Consider the following 15,757-nt stretch of genomic DNA (forward strand, 5'->3'; position numbering starts at 1 on the left):
TTGAAGCAGGTGTCAGGGGTGTGAGGAAGATAGAAAGCACATGCTAACAAACTAGTACACGTCTTGTCTTTGCTTCTTGTAAGCCTAAGCTACGGATTGCCAAGCATAGTGTAGCGTCGTAATTAGTATGAATAGGAGTAGGTGAAGTTAGTTGTACTTGTAATGTCAACGTACAAGCTTTTTTTTAAAAGTGAAAATGAGCGCAACTCAGAGGAAAGAGATCAAGCGAAAGGCACTAACAATAAAAGACCAAGTGGAGATTATAAGGAAAGTGGCGTCATCTACACTTTCTCGTGTTGCTTTGGCAAAGGAGCTGGGGATGCCGCCGTCTACTTTGAACGATATTATAGCGAAGAAAGAAGAGATATCTGCTTCTGCAGGGAATACTGCAGCAAATTGTAAGGAAGTTAAATCTGAAAAGTACGATGAAATAGAACAAGTTCTGCTAATATGGTTTAAACAACAGCGAAGTTTAAACATACCTTTCAGTGGGACTATTGTGCAGGAGAAAGCCTCATGCAAATTAAGGGTACCTTTTACCGCGTCGAGCGGGTGGCTGGAACGCTTTAAAAATCGAGCCGGCATCGTTTACAATGCCGGCCCCGTGGTGTAGGGGTAGCGTGCCTGCCTCTTACACGGAGGCCCCGGGTTCGATTCCCGGCCAGGTCTGGGATTTTTACCTGGACCTGGTTCGAGGTCCACTCAGCCTACGTGATTAGAATTGAGAAACTATCTGACGGTGAGATAGCGGCCCCGGTCTAGAAAGCCAAGAATAACGGCCGAGAGGATTCGTGGTGCTGACCACATGACATCTCGTAATCTGCAGGCCTTCGGGCTGAGCAGCGGTCGCTTGGTAGGCCAAGGCCCTTCAAGGGCTGTAGTGCCATGGGGTTTTTGGTTTTCGCTTACAAAACAATTTGTTGCGAAGCAGAGAGTGTAAGTTCGGAGGGAAGGGAAGTGTGGAAGGACATGGTTCTGCCTGCTAAAATAATCAAACCTTGCAACGTTTTTATATAACTTAATATGTTCCCTTCTCTTATCAAATATATTTATAATATGGTATGTTCAATTATTTTACTTTATCTCTAAAAATATTGTCATGATAATCAAATTTTTATATTGTGGCTTTCTGTAAGCAGCTCTTATATATCGGCCTATTTCGGTATTGTTCACAAACAAGGAAATCTGTTGGCTGTGTGTTTCACATGTATTTCAAAGTACAGAATAAGTTTTTGGGCATTACCCCTTTTAAGAAGTTTCCTGCTTAAGAAGTTTTTTTTTTGCAGTCCCTTGAAAAACTTCTTAACAGAGTTTCACTGTAATTGAAGAACAGATTTTCAGTAGTTCTTATGGCATATTATGAGAACATATTTCTGTATATTGTTTGGATTAATTTGCATGCTACTGTATGTAGTAAAAGGAGCAAGAAGTATGATAGTAAAACATTATAATATGTACATACCATTCTTTTATCCTTCATTCCCTTCTCCGTATCAACTGCTACCAACAACTGATGTGGAAAGATGGCAGTCAACTCTCCAGCTTGGGTGCCCTGGGCAATACTGTTCATCCATTCACTGGCAGATATAGACTGAAAAAACAAAGAATTTTTTTTAGCAATTGCTTTCAAAAAATGAAAATGAAAAAATTGGGATAGACAGACTTGGAGTCACTACTGCTGAGACATTTGGTGGAAAATGTATTACCCAAGGTGCTGTACAGTTGGTAAGAAAGAAATGAGTAATGAACTTGCATGCCTTTTATTTCATTTATTTCTCACAATGCTAATTTGTAAAATTTTGTTGACAAGACAATGGATTTATAACTGTTAAGTTCTTCAGTCTGTTGAAACTAATTTATGAATAATTAAAATTTAGGAAATAAAACCTGAAAAAGAAAACTTATAACAACAGATTATACCTGAAAAGTAAACAACTTAATAAAATACATTGATATGTCCTGTTCTTGATGGAACAACATCAAATTCTATCAAATTACACACTTTTTTTTTTTTTTGCTAGTTGTTTACGTCGCACCGACACAAATAGGTCTTATGGTGACGATGGGATAAGGAAGGGCTAGGAGTGGGAAGAAAGCAGCCGTGGCCTTAATTATGGTACAGCCCCAGCATTTGCCTGGTGTGAAAATGGGAAACCACGGAAAACCATTTTCAGGGCTGCTAATAGTGGGGTTCGAACCCTCTATCTCCCGAATGCAAGCTGAAGAAAAGTTGGGAAACATTCACCCAGGAAGATTTGAACTGTGAGAAAAAAATTATTTGGTATTATAAGAAACTGTTAGAATGAAATGGTAAACACAGAATTTGTGAAGAATAAAGGAGTAATACAGACAAAACCAGAAGAGATAATGAACAGATGGAAAGAATATTTCAGTGAACTGCTGAACGTGGGAAACCAGACTATGTGGAGAAGGTATCCAGGCAACAGGAATAAAAGAAGGTAACAGAAGGATGATGATGATGACTGTTAATGTTTAAAGGGGCCTACCACCTAGGTAATTAGCTCCTAATGGTATGAGGTGAAACTAAATGTAATAGTAATTAGAATTTTAAAATGTATCCACAGACTAGAATTTAAAATTGATGGTGGAAGAAATTATTATGAATTTGAAATAATCAGCAGATCTAATTTGCAATTCCTTATTTTCTTATCAAATGATAAAAAATATATTAAAGTAAAACAAGACATTGCTCTTGAAGTGAAATCATATATACAGTATACTGTAATTCAAATTAAAAGTTAAAAACACATTAAAATACACAAGGACTAACTAAAACAGAGTCCATACAATAAAACGTAGTTAACAATAAAATAAAAATGAAAAACAAATGAAAAATTCACACAGGCCACTGACCCTCATAAAATGGATGACGAGATCTGTTGACCGCTTGTCACCTTGTACAATGACGGAGATGAAACTCGGAAGTTTTAGACTACGGTGCAGATCGGCCAGGTCCACGTACTCCATAAGGATGTGTACCACGGAGAGGTGACCACCACAAGTACACACTGGGAGGGCTACTTGCTTCAGTGAGTAGGAGTGCGTTGCTCTAGCGTGGCCGATCTGAAGACGACATAATACCACTGCTTCTCTCCAAGAATTCCAAAGGGAAGTCTTCCATACCTTCGTAGTTCCTTTTATCGTTCGCAGCCTATTTGGAAGAGAGGTGGTCTGCCACTCCATCTCCCAATGGAACATAACCAAATGTCTCAGCTGAGAATGAATATCACTGGCTGGAACCTTGTAAAGCAACGGCGGGCAATGGAACCGCCTCCTGGGCAGCCTTATCAGCTAACTAGTTTCCTTCTACACCCATGTGGCTTAGGAGCCACAAAAACATGATTCTGATGCTGGTTCTTCAACATCCGGCCAGCAGGTCTCCTGGATCCGGTGCACCAGAGGGTTCAACAATGATAAAGGTGTTTTAATTTATTCCACCTATTCAATACTTATATTATCACGTATAGTTGTTACATAATTAAATTCTTAGTTGCATGGGACATGTTTCGCCCTCAATTAAGGGCATCTTCAGCCTAAATACAATAATCAAAAATACAACTAAATTAAAAGTGGACGTTAAATACAATCATCAAAAATACAACTAAAATAAAAAGTGGAAGTGACACCAGAGGGTGTCAAGGGAAAAATGCATCAATAAACTGCAACAAGCTCGAGGAGGCGGTACACAGCAGAAAGTGCTGGCGTTCATTGGACAGCGCATACCGCAGAGCTTCAAGGATAATACAACACGTTTGCGAAAACATCCCAAGAAGATACAGGAGGCTATCCTCGCTGAGGTGTTTCAACATCTGGTTAGGGACATTATCTGGTCTGGGAGCCATGTCATTGCAAAGCGTCAAGGCAAGTCTCCTTATGCTTGGTGGCAAAACTAAGAGGACAACATTCTGCCTCCCGCTTCAGAGCTAGGGATTCAGGATGGTAATTCCCAGAACCACATACATCTGTGAAATAGCTTGCAAGGTACTCAGCAAATGCACATGGATTAGAGACGATACTGCCTGCATTGGAAATACCCGGTGCTGAGGATAGTCCTTGCACACCTGAAATGCATGTAAGTTCAGTCCACACTTGAGTTGACAGTGTATGACTTCACATATCTGTCCCATGAAGCTTTCTTCTCTGTTGAATAAGAACTCGCGCCTTAGCACAAAGTTTTTTCAATTTTATCAAGTTGGCCACAGTGGGGTGCTCATGATAGCATTTATGAGCATGACATTGTTCTTTTATAGCTCCTAAGCAGCAGCAAGAATAACTTATTTGATGTAAGTTATATCTTCGTCTATGCTGCAGCTATTTGCATCATTAAAAACAGCTAGTGATATGAACTTTGGCCAATAAGCACGTTTAAGAATCAACTGTGGAGGAGCCTTGATGGATTTCTGTTTGAACAAAGTAAGAATACTGGGGAAATGGTCACAGTCACAGAGGTTATTGTGTACATCCCACCGAAACAGGGGAACGAGCACACGGCTGCAAAGACTAACATCACTGCGGGAGAAGGTACCCGTGCACTATGCTGAAATATGTTAGTTCCCCTGTATTCAAAATATATAAATCCAGCTCTCTTATTAACTGTATTCAAAATACATAAATCCAGCTCTCTTATTAACTGCCCCAACTCCCCTTGTGGGACAAGGCATTTCAGGGCCCCATAATGGGTGACGGGCATTAAAATCTATAAGATCAATTACATCATTGTCAGAACAAGTGAAAATACCATCGCCACTGGAAGCCCAGTTGGCACAATCCTGTTTCGTCGAGTATAGTCTAAAATTTCTCAGGACCATATGATGACCTGGTCTGAGATTAGTTTCTTGAATACAGACTATACTCGCCGCAAAAAGACTGATTAGCTGGTGCAGCTCAGTTAGATGCCTGTCATAACCATTACAATTCCACTGTAACAGTGACATAGCGTGGAATTTTTGGAAGAGTTTTGGGTCATAAGCGGCGAGACGCTTTCTAACCCAAAGATGGAGATGGATGCTCGAGATGCATCACTTCGACACCGGAGGTGATGTACACCTTGAGCTTTTTAGACACTCTTCGGGAGCAGCGTTTCCTCCTATGGGGGAAGTACGCAGATTTTCCAGCAGGTGGATTTTCTGGCGCTGATACATACCCTCCAAATGGAGGACATGTTTCCCCATTTGTAGGAGGGTGGGGAGCGCCTGGTAAGGGTGTCCTTTCTTCCCGCCTTCTTTCCTTGGTTAGACAGGCTGGGAGATGGATTCTTTGCTCCGCCGGCTTGGGCACGGTACGGCTTTCACCAATCTCTTGGGGGAGGGAGACTTTGGCTTGTATTTCTTAGCCGGCACAGGCATCTGTGTGGTCGAAGGCTGGGTAGACCCCATCTTTGAGCTTTTACTCTTTGCAGCGTTACTCACCGTAGCAACTGCTGCCTTGGACACAGCAATCTTCGCACGTGTTGACGAAGCAAACGACGAACCTGGTAGAATCTGTGCTATCACGCTAAAGTCTAGTGTTTTGAAGGAGCATTCATGGAATTAAACTTACAGTAGAGGAGACCATCTAGGATCTTCTTCTCAATGAGATATACTGGACAGTTTCTATCTCGAGGAGAATGAAGATCAGAGCAGTTAGTGCACTTGTTCGGGAGTGTGCACTCTTCCACTCCATGAGCTTCTCTTCCACGTGTACTACACACAGATGGATTCGAACAACGAGATACCATGTGTCTGAATCTTTGGCATTGATAGCACTGCACTGGATGCGGGATATACGACCTCACATCGCAACGATAGGTTGTAACCTTGACTTTCTCTGGCAACTCTGACAATTTATAGGAGAGAATGAATGCACCCGTGGCAACATCTTCAACATTAACTTAGCGTGTAATGCACCAGACATGTGTCAAGCCATGTGCTTCTTCCATCAACTTACCGCCAGTGTTCAAGATGAGATCGCGGGGGATGATGACTCCACAACCCCGATTCAAGGACAGGGGTTTCGCCAAAGTGGTCCAACTTGAGCAACTGCTCAAGCAGAACTGCAGTGCGCGTCTTCAGTCACAAGCTACCGCTGCACATTTTTTTAAGTCTTCAAGTTTGTCATAGACACCTTCAATGTGTCTACTGAACAACATAGACTTCACCAGCTTAAACCTTGCTATTGTTTCTGGTAGCAATCAGGAACCTATGGAAACTGGATCTCATGCCTTCGCACTGTGCTTGATCCCAGGGGTTTGCCACCCCACCCCCCACTCAGGGAATCATAAGTTAAAGACTTGCGGGCAGACCATCCGGGGCAGACTGTAGGCGTTTGTTTCCAGCTATGCCCAGAAACATCTTCCCCGAATGCCAACCACTCCGATCACGGGTCTCTGTAGCCGAACCAAGCTGCCAAGACAATACCCACCTGGTCATAGCAGGTATTGCCCAGGGTCAATATTCGACAAGATATAATATTACAAGTTACAAGTATAATATGGGCTGACTGAGGCAATGAGCATTAGCACTCCCTTGCTCAAATCACCCGCAATAGCACCCACCCCATAGCGTGTACAGAGTGATAAGTATACATTAAAAAAAATTTAAAAATAGTGCGTCCTTTTGGCATTCAGCTGTGCGAGGACCAGTGTGCATTGTCAGGTCAGCTGTGCGAGGACCAGTGTGCATTGTCAGGTGGATACTACTATTGAGTATATGGTGCTCCCACCCAACTGGTCTCTTGGGATACCGTCTGAGCTTTCGAGCATAATCGCACACATAAGAGGCCCATTCCCAAGCAGCATGCACATCAGATTTTGATTCGGTCTACAACTAACCCTAAAGAAGAAATAAAGAAGGGACCGATGGCCACATGACCCTTTTAGTCACCTTCTATGACAGGCAGGGATTGCTTGTGGATGTATTCAGCCCCTCTCAACTACAGGTGGTACAACACATGGTACCAAAGCTACAATTCATTTCTGTGTCTACGTCACCCCTTTTAGTAGCCTCTTACGACACGCAGGGGATACCATAGATGTATTCTCTGTCTGCATCCCCACCCACAGGGAGTTGTTTTGTTTCTTTCAAGATATAATATGTCCATAAGAAATAAAGGCGATTCATACCATTTGAAACAGAACAACTAACTTTTGTAGTATTAAAAATTAAATAATTGAAGTTCAACCAATTCAATACATAAAAGAATGACTTGAAAAAACAATTGTAAAGAGAAATTGTTTTTTCAAGTCATTCTTTTATGTATTGAATTGGTTGAACTTCAATTTATTTAATTTTTAATGTTAATAATTTCAATACGGAACAATGAAATTTTTATCTTTAAATAAATTTTATAGTGCATATAAATCCATATATATGCGCATATTCTTGACATACGTGCACATAAATACATACATAATTGCAGTTTTTATTATTATTATTTTGTATAAAACAACATATAATATTCATATTCAAATCGGTACAACAATGCAAAGAAATGAACGTGTAAAAATTCAGTTCGCCACTGGAAGCCTTTACAATACGGTGACCAGATGTCCCTTATTTTGCGGGATTGTCCCTCATTTCTCTAAAGTGTCCCACTTTCCCAGCAAAAAATATATTGGACACATATTGTCCCATTTTTCGTGAGCCGTTCCATACATTTTAAAAGACCCTGTTTAAACTTTATTTAACAAAAATCTCTGATGTATATTCCTCATTGTGTAAAGTAATTACAGTTTGTTTCCTTGGCACTAAATATAAAAAAACCAGCGAGACAGATGCACATAAAATGTAAAAATGGCAACTTATAATCCTACATATTGAACACCGTTTTGACATGAATATGTCTTATGGCTGGGGGTCATCCGAGAATTTGTGTAACGTGACAAAATGTGTACCACCAGTGACATCACATTAGTTGTTACCATAGGCCTTGGTCGCCAAAGATAATGCGGTTGTGGATTTGCATAAATAGGGTGTGTTGAAATAGAAAATGTACCGTCGGTGACATCACATTAGTTGTTACTGTAGGCCTTGGTCGCCAAAGATGCTGTGGCGGCTGTGGATTTGCATAAATAGGGTGTGTTGAAATAGAAAGTGTACTGTCACTGATGTCACATGCTCTATGAAATGATGCAAATAAGTGTTTCATAATCAATATTTGAGTTTTGTTTATTCAGGGTTCCCACAAGTAAGCTAGGTCTGTTTCCGTGTATTTTCTCCTGTGTTTTCCCTGGGATATTTCCTTTTTCCCTGCGTTAAATTTAGTGGGACATGGTACATAAGAGTGACGATCAAATATGCTTATCACTCTGGAATCATCATCTAGAAACATACTGTATTTAGCACGAACACTTACAGTAGCATAAAGAACTTTAAATGTATTGTAAATCAAACAAGCTACATCTTATCATAAAGTGCCAATCTGTGAAGTGGGCTATCAGTAACCCCATCGTACACAGCCACTATAGAAAACATTATAAGCAACAAAAATTACTACAATGTTCTCAGCAAGCCATCAATCACTCTTCAAACGAATGCCTGTGTTCGTCAGGGACCTTATTCTTGAAATTGGCATTGAGTGCCAACTAAGGATAAGTTATAAGGAGATTCCCACCTTCCAATACTTGTTAATTTCCTATAGCTAGTTTATTGTTTACATGATATAATCCAGCTTAATCTAAGTGCATACAAATTAGAACATGTTTCGTTCTGATTATGGAACATCTTCAGCTAAAAGATTTGCAAATGATTATGATGATGAAATAAAATGTTCATTCATGTTGAGTTAAAATTTCCAACAAGTCAGTGTCCAGGTAACGAATAAAATCGGCGTAAGGGAGGACGCTAAATACAACACGACCGATTACGAGACTCATTTTAACAGTCTAACTTCAAAGCTCAACTTCAACTACGGTTGTTTCAAGAGTTCCCCCGACAACCATATTTTAAGAAAATCTTTTATATACTCAATTTTATCTTCAAGATCAACAAGCATACATGTCTCCAGCATAAAGAAGACCACTTACGCCGATTTTATTCGTTACCTGGACATTGACTTGTTGGAAATTTTAACTCAACATGAATGAACATTTTATTTCATCATCATAATCATTACATGTGTTTTAATTGTCCTGCCATTATTGTCAAATCTTTTAGCTGAAGATGTTCCATAATCGGAACGAAACATGTTCTAAGTTGTATACACCTAGAGATTAAGCTGGATTATGTCATGTAAACAATAAACTAGCTATAGGTAATTGACAAGTATTGGAAGGCGGGAATCTCCTTAAAACTTAACCTTAGTTGTGTTGAGCCGATACGGGACAAAATATGAGATTTATAAGCTGTAATTGAGTGCCAGTTTCTAAACATGCTCAAAAGAGAAACGTATGGTTTCGTGTTCAGAAACTCAGGTATGAGTTCTGTTCGTTTAGCTAATGGAAGTGTTATTCGAATACATATGTTGGTCAACTAATGCATACAAAAAAGCACCAATGACACATTATATTCTTTGTAGAATTAATTTCTGTGATGATTTCAGTTTCTCATAATAATTTCTCCTTAATGGTGAGATGAAACCTGTAACCATTATGGGCAGTCCATTACAGTTAGTGCCTCTACGCTATGTAAATTATATGGGTACCTTTTAAAACACTGGGCGTTTTAAAAAGAATGTTAAGAAGAAAAGAGTTATTGTCTTTTTAATTTAGAATACACACTTCAAGAAATGTTTTGCACCAACTGTATTTATTGTGTTCGTGAAGAATTTTCGCTCTAAGAGTTGTTGCACGACAGACAGACATTCGAATGACGTTTAATGCTACCTGTTAATGGACGTAGAGGTAATAACACAGTTTCAGAACAGTCTAGAAGAGTGCACTGTTCCAGTCATGTGTGAACACAACATGACAAGAGCACATTTATGTCCTGTGTAGTACACAGACATGCCTCAAAGAGACTTTACTACTTTTGTCCATATGCGCATAGTGATACTGCATCAGGGCAATTGCTGGCCTGGATGGTGTACACCATAGCTATATTGTGAAGACATACAGCTGCTATTGTGACAGAAAATGTTGAAAACCGTCCTTGCAGTAGTCGCCTGCGGTCAACAACAGCATCTGATGATCATCACATACCAATCCTGGTTCGCAGGAACCCAGCGGACACCGCAATAGAACTGCGCAATGTCATATGGCAGGCAACTGGTAAAGCTGTATCTATGCAAACAACCAGAAACAGTCTCCACAGAGACCACCTATACTCAATTGTTGTACACTGAAACTAAATAAGGCCATTATTTTCCATGTTCCTATAGTTTTGTCACTAGCAAGACCTAACCAGCCCAGACCAATATTTCGTAGCGCTAACATATCTTTACCGTTCATGTTTTGTGTTCTTCAGTAACTGTGGATAATGCTCTGACGTTGGCAAGCCTGTTTAGTGCATTGCGAGCTCACCAGAGCCGTTCCTATGTTGAACCTATAACCTATAGGTACTTATATTTTTCTGTTGTACGAAGACCAGTAACCACTAAAATCCTTGCCAAATGAAAAAGCAAGTAGAAGTATTCTGATTCAGCAGTTGATATTTGGAGAACAAACCTTATACATAGAGGAAAAACAAGTATTTTGCAAAGTACACAACAGTGCATATATTGCTGGGTTTTAGTCTACAGATGCATGCAAATTTTTCCATTTTCAGTGCATATGAATACATCCTCTAGTGACAACTCAATAGAATATGATATAACAATGTTAGAGGTGGAATTAGCAATTCGTAAAATGAAAATGGGCAAGGCACAAGGTACGAAAGAAAACAGTGTGGAAATGATAAAGGCTGTTGGACTACAATAGGTGTACTACAGACTGTTAAAGTGCATATGGAAACAGAAACATGTGCCAGAAGACTGGGGAAAGGGAATAGGCTGAAAAAAGAAAAATAATAATAATAATAATAATAATAATAATAATAATAATAATAATAATAATAATAACCATCTTTAAGAAGGGGGACAAAAAAGTGTGCAATACCTATAGAGGAATCACACCCTTATCACAAGTGGAAAATTATACTGGAAAGGATATTAAAGAGGAGAATAAGAAGGTAGAATAAGAGTTGCAAGAAAAAAAGTATGGCTTTAGAAGAGGAAGATCTACAGTGGATCCAATCTTCAGCATGAGGCAACTGATGGATAAGAATTGAGAATATGGAATAGATCTGGTCATGACATTCATAGATCTAACAAAGGCATACAATAGCATTCCCAGGGAGAAGGTTTGGGAAACCATAGTCAAAAAGAGACTGGATACACAAACTGTAGAAATGGTGCAAGCAATGTACAACAATTGTGTCAGCAGCATAGACTCCATTGGGAAAGACAGAAAGGTTTAGAAATGAAACTGGACTAAGACTGAGGAGTGAGCTGTCACCTCTTTTGTTTCTAATGGTTATGGATGAAATTGTAAAGGAGACAAAGGAATCATATGGGAGTAAGGAGATTAAGTTATTACTAACTGCAGAAGATACTATGGTCAGGAGAATGAACAGCAAAGAAATACAAGAACAACTTCATGCACTGAACAAAAAAATTGATAAGTATGGTATGAAAATCAGTGCAGAGAAAAGAAGACCATGGTGATATCAAGAGGAGAAAGACAAGAGAAAGGTAGTGTGAAAAGTGGTAGTCAAAATATTGAAATTGTTGACAGTTTCAAATATCTAGAGAGTGAATTAATGCAGACTATAAGGCTGGACACGGAGATTACCAAGAGGATGCAACAGGGCAATGCATTCTACCAGAGTGTAAGAAACCTTGTCTGGAATAAGGAAGTACCAAGCAAGTGTAAAGAGATAGTGGACAAAACGTATTATGCACCCATACTGACGTATGCGGCAGAGATATGGACAATGACAAGTAGGGAGGAAAGTAGAATTCAAGCCAGCAAAACGAAATACCTAATAAGTATGATCGGAAAGACAAGAAAAGACAGACTGAGAAACAAAGATGTGAGAAAGGTGGTCGGAATAGAAAACCTAAAGGAGAGAATTGATAGGAAGTAAACCAAGATGGTTTAGACATGTTAAGAGGATGAAAAGAATACCAAAACAGATGATGGAGATAAAGTTTGAGGGAAAGAGAGCGAGAGGGAGACCTAGAACCAAGGTGGATCAATTCAATAAAAAGAAGTGCAAGAAGAAGAAATCTGAACTGGGACAAAATGATTGAAGAGGAGAGAGGAAGGTGGAGAAGTGTCATAAATGCCCCAACCCGGCAGGAGCTGAATAAAGGGAAAGGAGGGATGATGATAATGATCTAATTTTTTATCACACGACATGGGAATTACAATTTTCATTGAAGCTTGCGTTACAGACTATGTATGACATTACTGAACCACTACGTCGACAAAGAGGAAGTCTCTCTACAAGATTTAATAAATTTGGTTTTAAATATTTTCTTTCAATGCAAATTCAAAATGCACCTCCATCCAACAATACAGTTTCAAAAATAATGAATTTAGAAATTAGGTGTCATACAGAAACACATTTCAACTCATAAGAATCAATATGAAGAAGTTATTTACAGAAAATGATTCTCAGGTAATGATAAAGTAAGGTTCCCAGCCAAGCCTGATATTATACACAGTTATTTGAGCCCATTTCATTTCTTTGATCTTTTCATTATGATTTTCTCTGGTCACTGTCCTTGTTCTGACTGACATTATAGGTTTATGGAAGCTAGAGAGTACATTCACTGTTGACCTTCAATGACGCTTCTTCATAGCATCCTGACACTTGACTTTTTAAAAGACCTTTCTCTGTTGAAGAAAGCGGGGGGGGGGACTAACTTGATTTCCACAAGCAACCAACCAACTAAAAGCATTCACTGAAAAAGAAATTACTGTATTTAAACATGAGAAGTCTTACCCAAGCAGCTGAATTTTGAGCAAGAAGAGGATACGGTTTAAAACCAAAGCCTCGGGGAGTATTGATTGTGCCATTACAGTGGCCCATACTGGAACACAACAGAAACACATAAAGATCAATAATAATCAACACAAAAGACAATAAATGTTTCACTTAATAACTGTATTATTAATAAAAATAAACAGAAAGAAACTCACTTATATACATCATCAAAGGAAATAATGGAGGAAGGCCAATGGGGAAGCCACAATCCATCAGTGATCATACCCCTTCGAACTGTATTAATAGGTGAAGATGTATCTTCCAAGTCCCATAATTTCATCGTACAATCCACTGAGCCTGTCATCAGATAACGGCCATTTTCCTCACGGCTGAAGTCCAGAGCTGCATAAAAGAAAAGGAAGATCCATTTTTAAAATTTTTTAAAATGTGATTATGTTACAAATTGAATTTATAAAAGCTGCAGAATTCATAAGGATACATTTTAATTTGAGAACCAAGTATTTGAAGAATCGTGAGGAAAATTGAGTTCCAAATCCTAAACCCGATAAAATACAAACTATTACAAAATATCACGATGAACAAGGTAATCTGCCAGAGCCAAAGCTAATGTTTAGTTCTCAAGTAATCTAAAACATTCAAGGATATTTCATGTTGTGTAAGGGAATTTATAAATTGCATACCAATTACTATAAAAATCTAAAGCTTAGTGAAATAATATCTTCTTACTCAATTCCTGTAACTAAATCATTTTCTCTGTACATTAAGAAAAATATGATTTTGTGTGACTAAAATAACCATCCCATCAATATCGCATAAATCCACAGCGACCACTGAATCAATTTCTGTCTATATGAATGAATGCACGTTTATTTCAATACCACAGAAAAGCACCTGGGCATACTTTTAAAAAACTCAGCATGTATTTTACAACTGAGGCGCTCAGCATAATAACATCAAAGTATGAGAGTATACTCCTCATCTATCTTTCATATGCTGAAGTCTCAAATGAATTGGGATATGCCAGAACTCTCATATTCCACCTTTAAAATTCATCCGTATTGAAAATGAACATATTCCCGGTGAATAAATAACATATCCCAACAGTGTGCACTTTTGTTGATGTCCACTGAGAGGTCATGATATCGTAGACAGTAAGGCAGCATCCGTGCCCAGAGTGTGTTGTTATTCCCGAATTTCTGGTAAAAGGGCAAAACTCAACTGGATGGGTTGTAAACAAAGGGAAGTTGAACAGAAACAGTGGCAAAAAATTTCACAGTGGTTCCAGAAAAAATATGGGAACCATTAGAGATTTTCTGTTAACATTCGTCAATCATCTTGATTGTCTTACGGCATTTGATGGGAGAAAACTCCAGAAGTTAGGCCAGAACTGAATCACACATATATTCCATAATTTAACACGTATCAAGCTTATATTGATCCATTTCACAATTATAGGAAAGTGCTGTTATTTACAAATGGAACCTATAAAGATCAACATTCGACATATATAAAAAAAAAAAAGGCAAATTATGGAAATATAACGCAAGAATCAAGGCCAACGCGTTTCAGTGTCACTAAACACACTGACTATATTACTAGACATTCAAGTGTTTTTAAAACTTCTGTAGTAAATGATAAGCATTCAATTTAATAGACATTTATATTTTATACAATACATAATCAACATAATATGAAACTTGTAATTTTATGCAAGAAGGAACTGACATTTAATCATTAGATTTAAAAGCCAACCATACACGGCATATTTAAACATTATCAATATCTGATGTTATATAAGACAAATTGTTATAATATTTTACCACATAACAACGCAAGATCCAAGCAATAAGTATTTTAGACTTTAAAGTACAATGATTAGGCTTTAAAGTACATTAGTGTGTTTATGTAAAAATATTTTATAGAGGTCAACACGCATTTATATTTTGCCTAAAATAATATCACTCCAGCAATAAGGTATAAAGATGTAACATGATATTTTATTATAATTATCACGCAAGCTTTATTTATCAAATTTTACTGATAGTCTATTCACGATTGTACATAAGTATAAAAGGGATTCGATTCAACAGAATAAGCAACAATACCTAAGATAGATGCTTAATCAACCCAAGGATGCATTCTGTCAGCCCAAGGGCATGTATATAATAGACAAAGTTTTGTAATTTTAATTTTTAATTTTAACACAACGCTTAGAAATTTGTAAGTTTTTAAGATAAATTTTCACTGAAAATTATGAAACAATATATCATGAAGGTCTTTCAGAGGTATAAGATAGAAATGCAAATGTGATTCTGATATAGCTGAGGATGACCTATGCAGGGTCGAAACCGGTCCTAGATTGTAATACTTTACAAGAAAATAAATGTATTGATTAGGTGGAATTTTTCTTTCCTTTTATGAAGATTCGTCAATCAACTTGTGTGTTTCAAAGTTTGTCTGGTGATGTGAAGGAGACATACTTTATCCAGGTTTATGGACTTGTGATTATAATAAGCAGAATACCTTTTGGATTTCATCGAGAAAAATCAACCTCGAAAGGCATTCAAAAAGGACAGACTTGTCAGAGAAGAAAGTAAGTCCAAGTTTACCTACAAGTATGATGTTATGGTGAAGAATGAAGTTAAGCCACTAAGTCAGAAGGCATTCCTGAACATATCTGGTATTACTCTATGAACATATCTGGTATTACTCTACGTCGCATCAAGGTAAGAGGTTTGTGTGTTGTTACCTAGTGAGGTTATGTTTTACACTGCTTATATACACACTGTAACAGAATGCAATATGGCCTCCGTTTTACTAATTTTTTAAAT

At 38.1% G+C, this 15,757-nt stretch overlaps 1 protein-coding gene across 1 annotated transcript in view; it reads right to left on the bottom strand.

Moving 5' to 3' along the window:
• The window catches only part of LOC136859080 (uncharacterized), a 357,013-nt gene that overhangs the window by 77,167 nt on the left and 264,089 nt on the right, over positions 1 to 15,757 (bottom strand). Inside the window, exons 14-16 of the mRNA XM_067138671.2 lie at positions 13,121 to 13,307; positions 12,924 to 13,011; positions 1,463 to 1,591 (exon numbers count right to left, since the gene is read on the bottom strand). Coding sequence (XP_066994772.2) covers positions 1,463 to 1,591; positions 12,924 to 13,011; positions 13,121 to 13,307 — 404 coding nt within the window. The remainder of the gene's footprint in view (positions 1 to 1,462; positions 1,592 to 12,923; positions 13,012 to 13,120; positions 13,308 to 15,757) is intronic.

Source organism: Anabrus simplex, chromosome 1 (assembly GCF_040414725.1).
Source record: "Anabrus simplex isolate iqAnaSimp1 chromosome 1, ASM4041472v1, whole genome shotgun sequence".
In the NCBI taxonomy this organism is placed as follows: domain Eukaryota; kingdom Metazoa; phylum Arthropoda; class Insecta; order Orthoptera; family Tettigoniidae; genus Anabrus; species Anabrus simplex.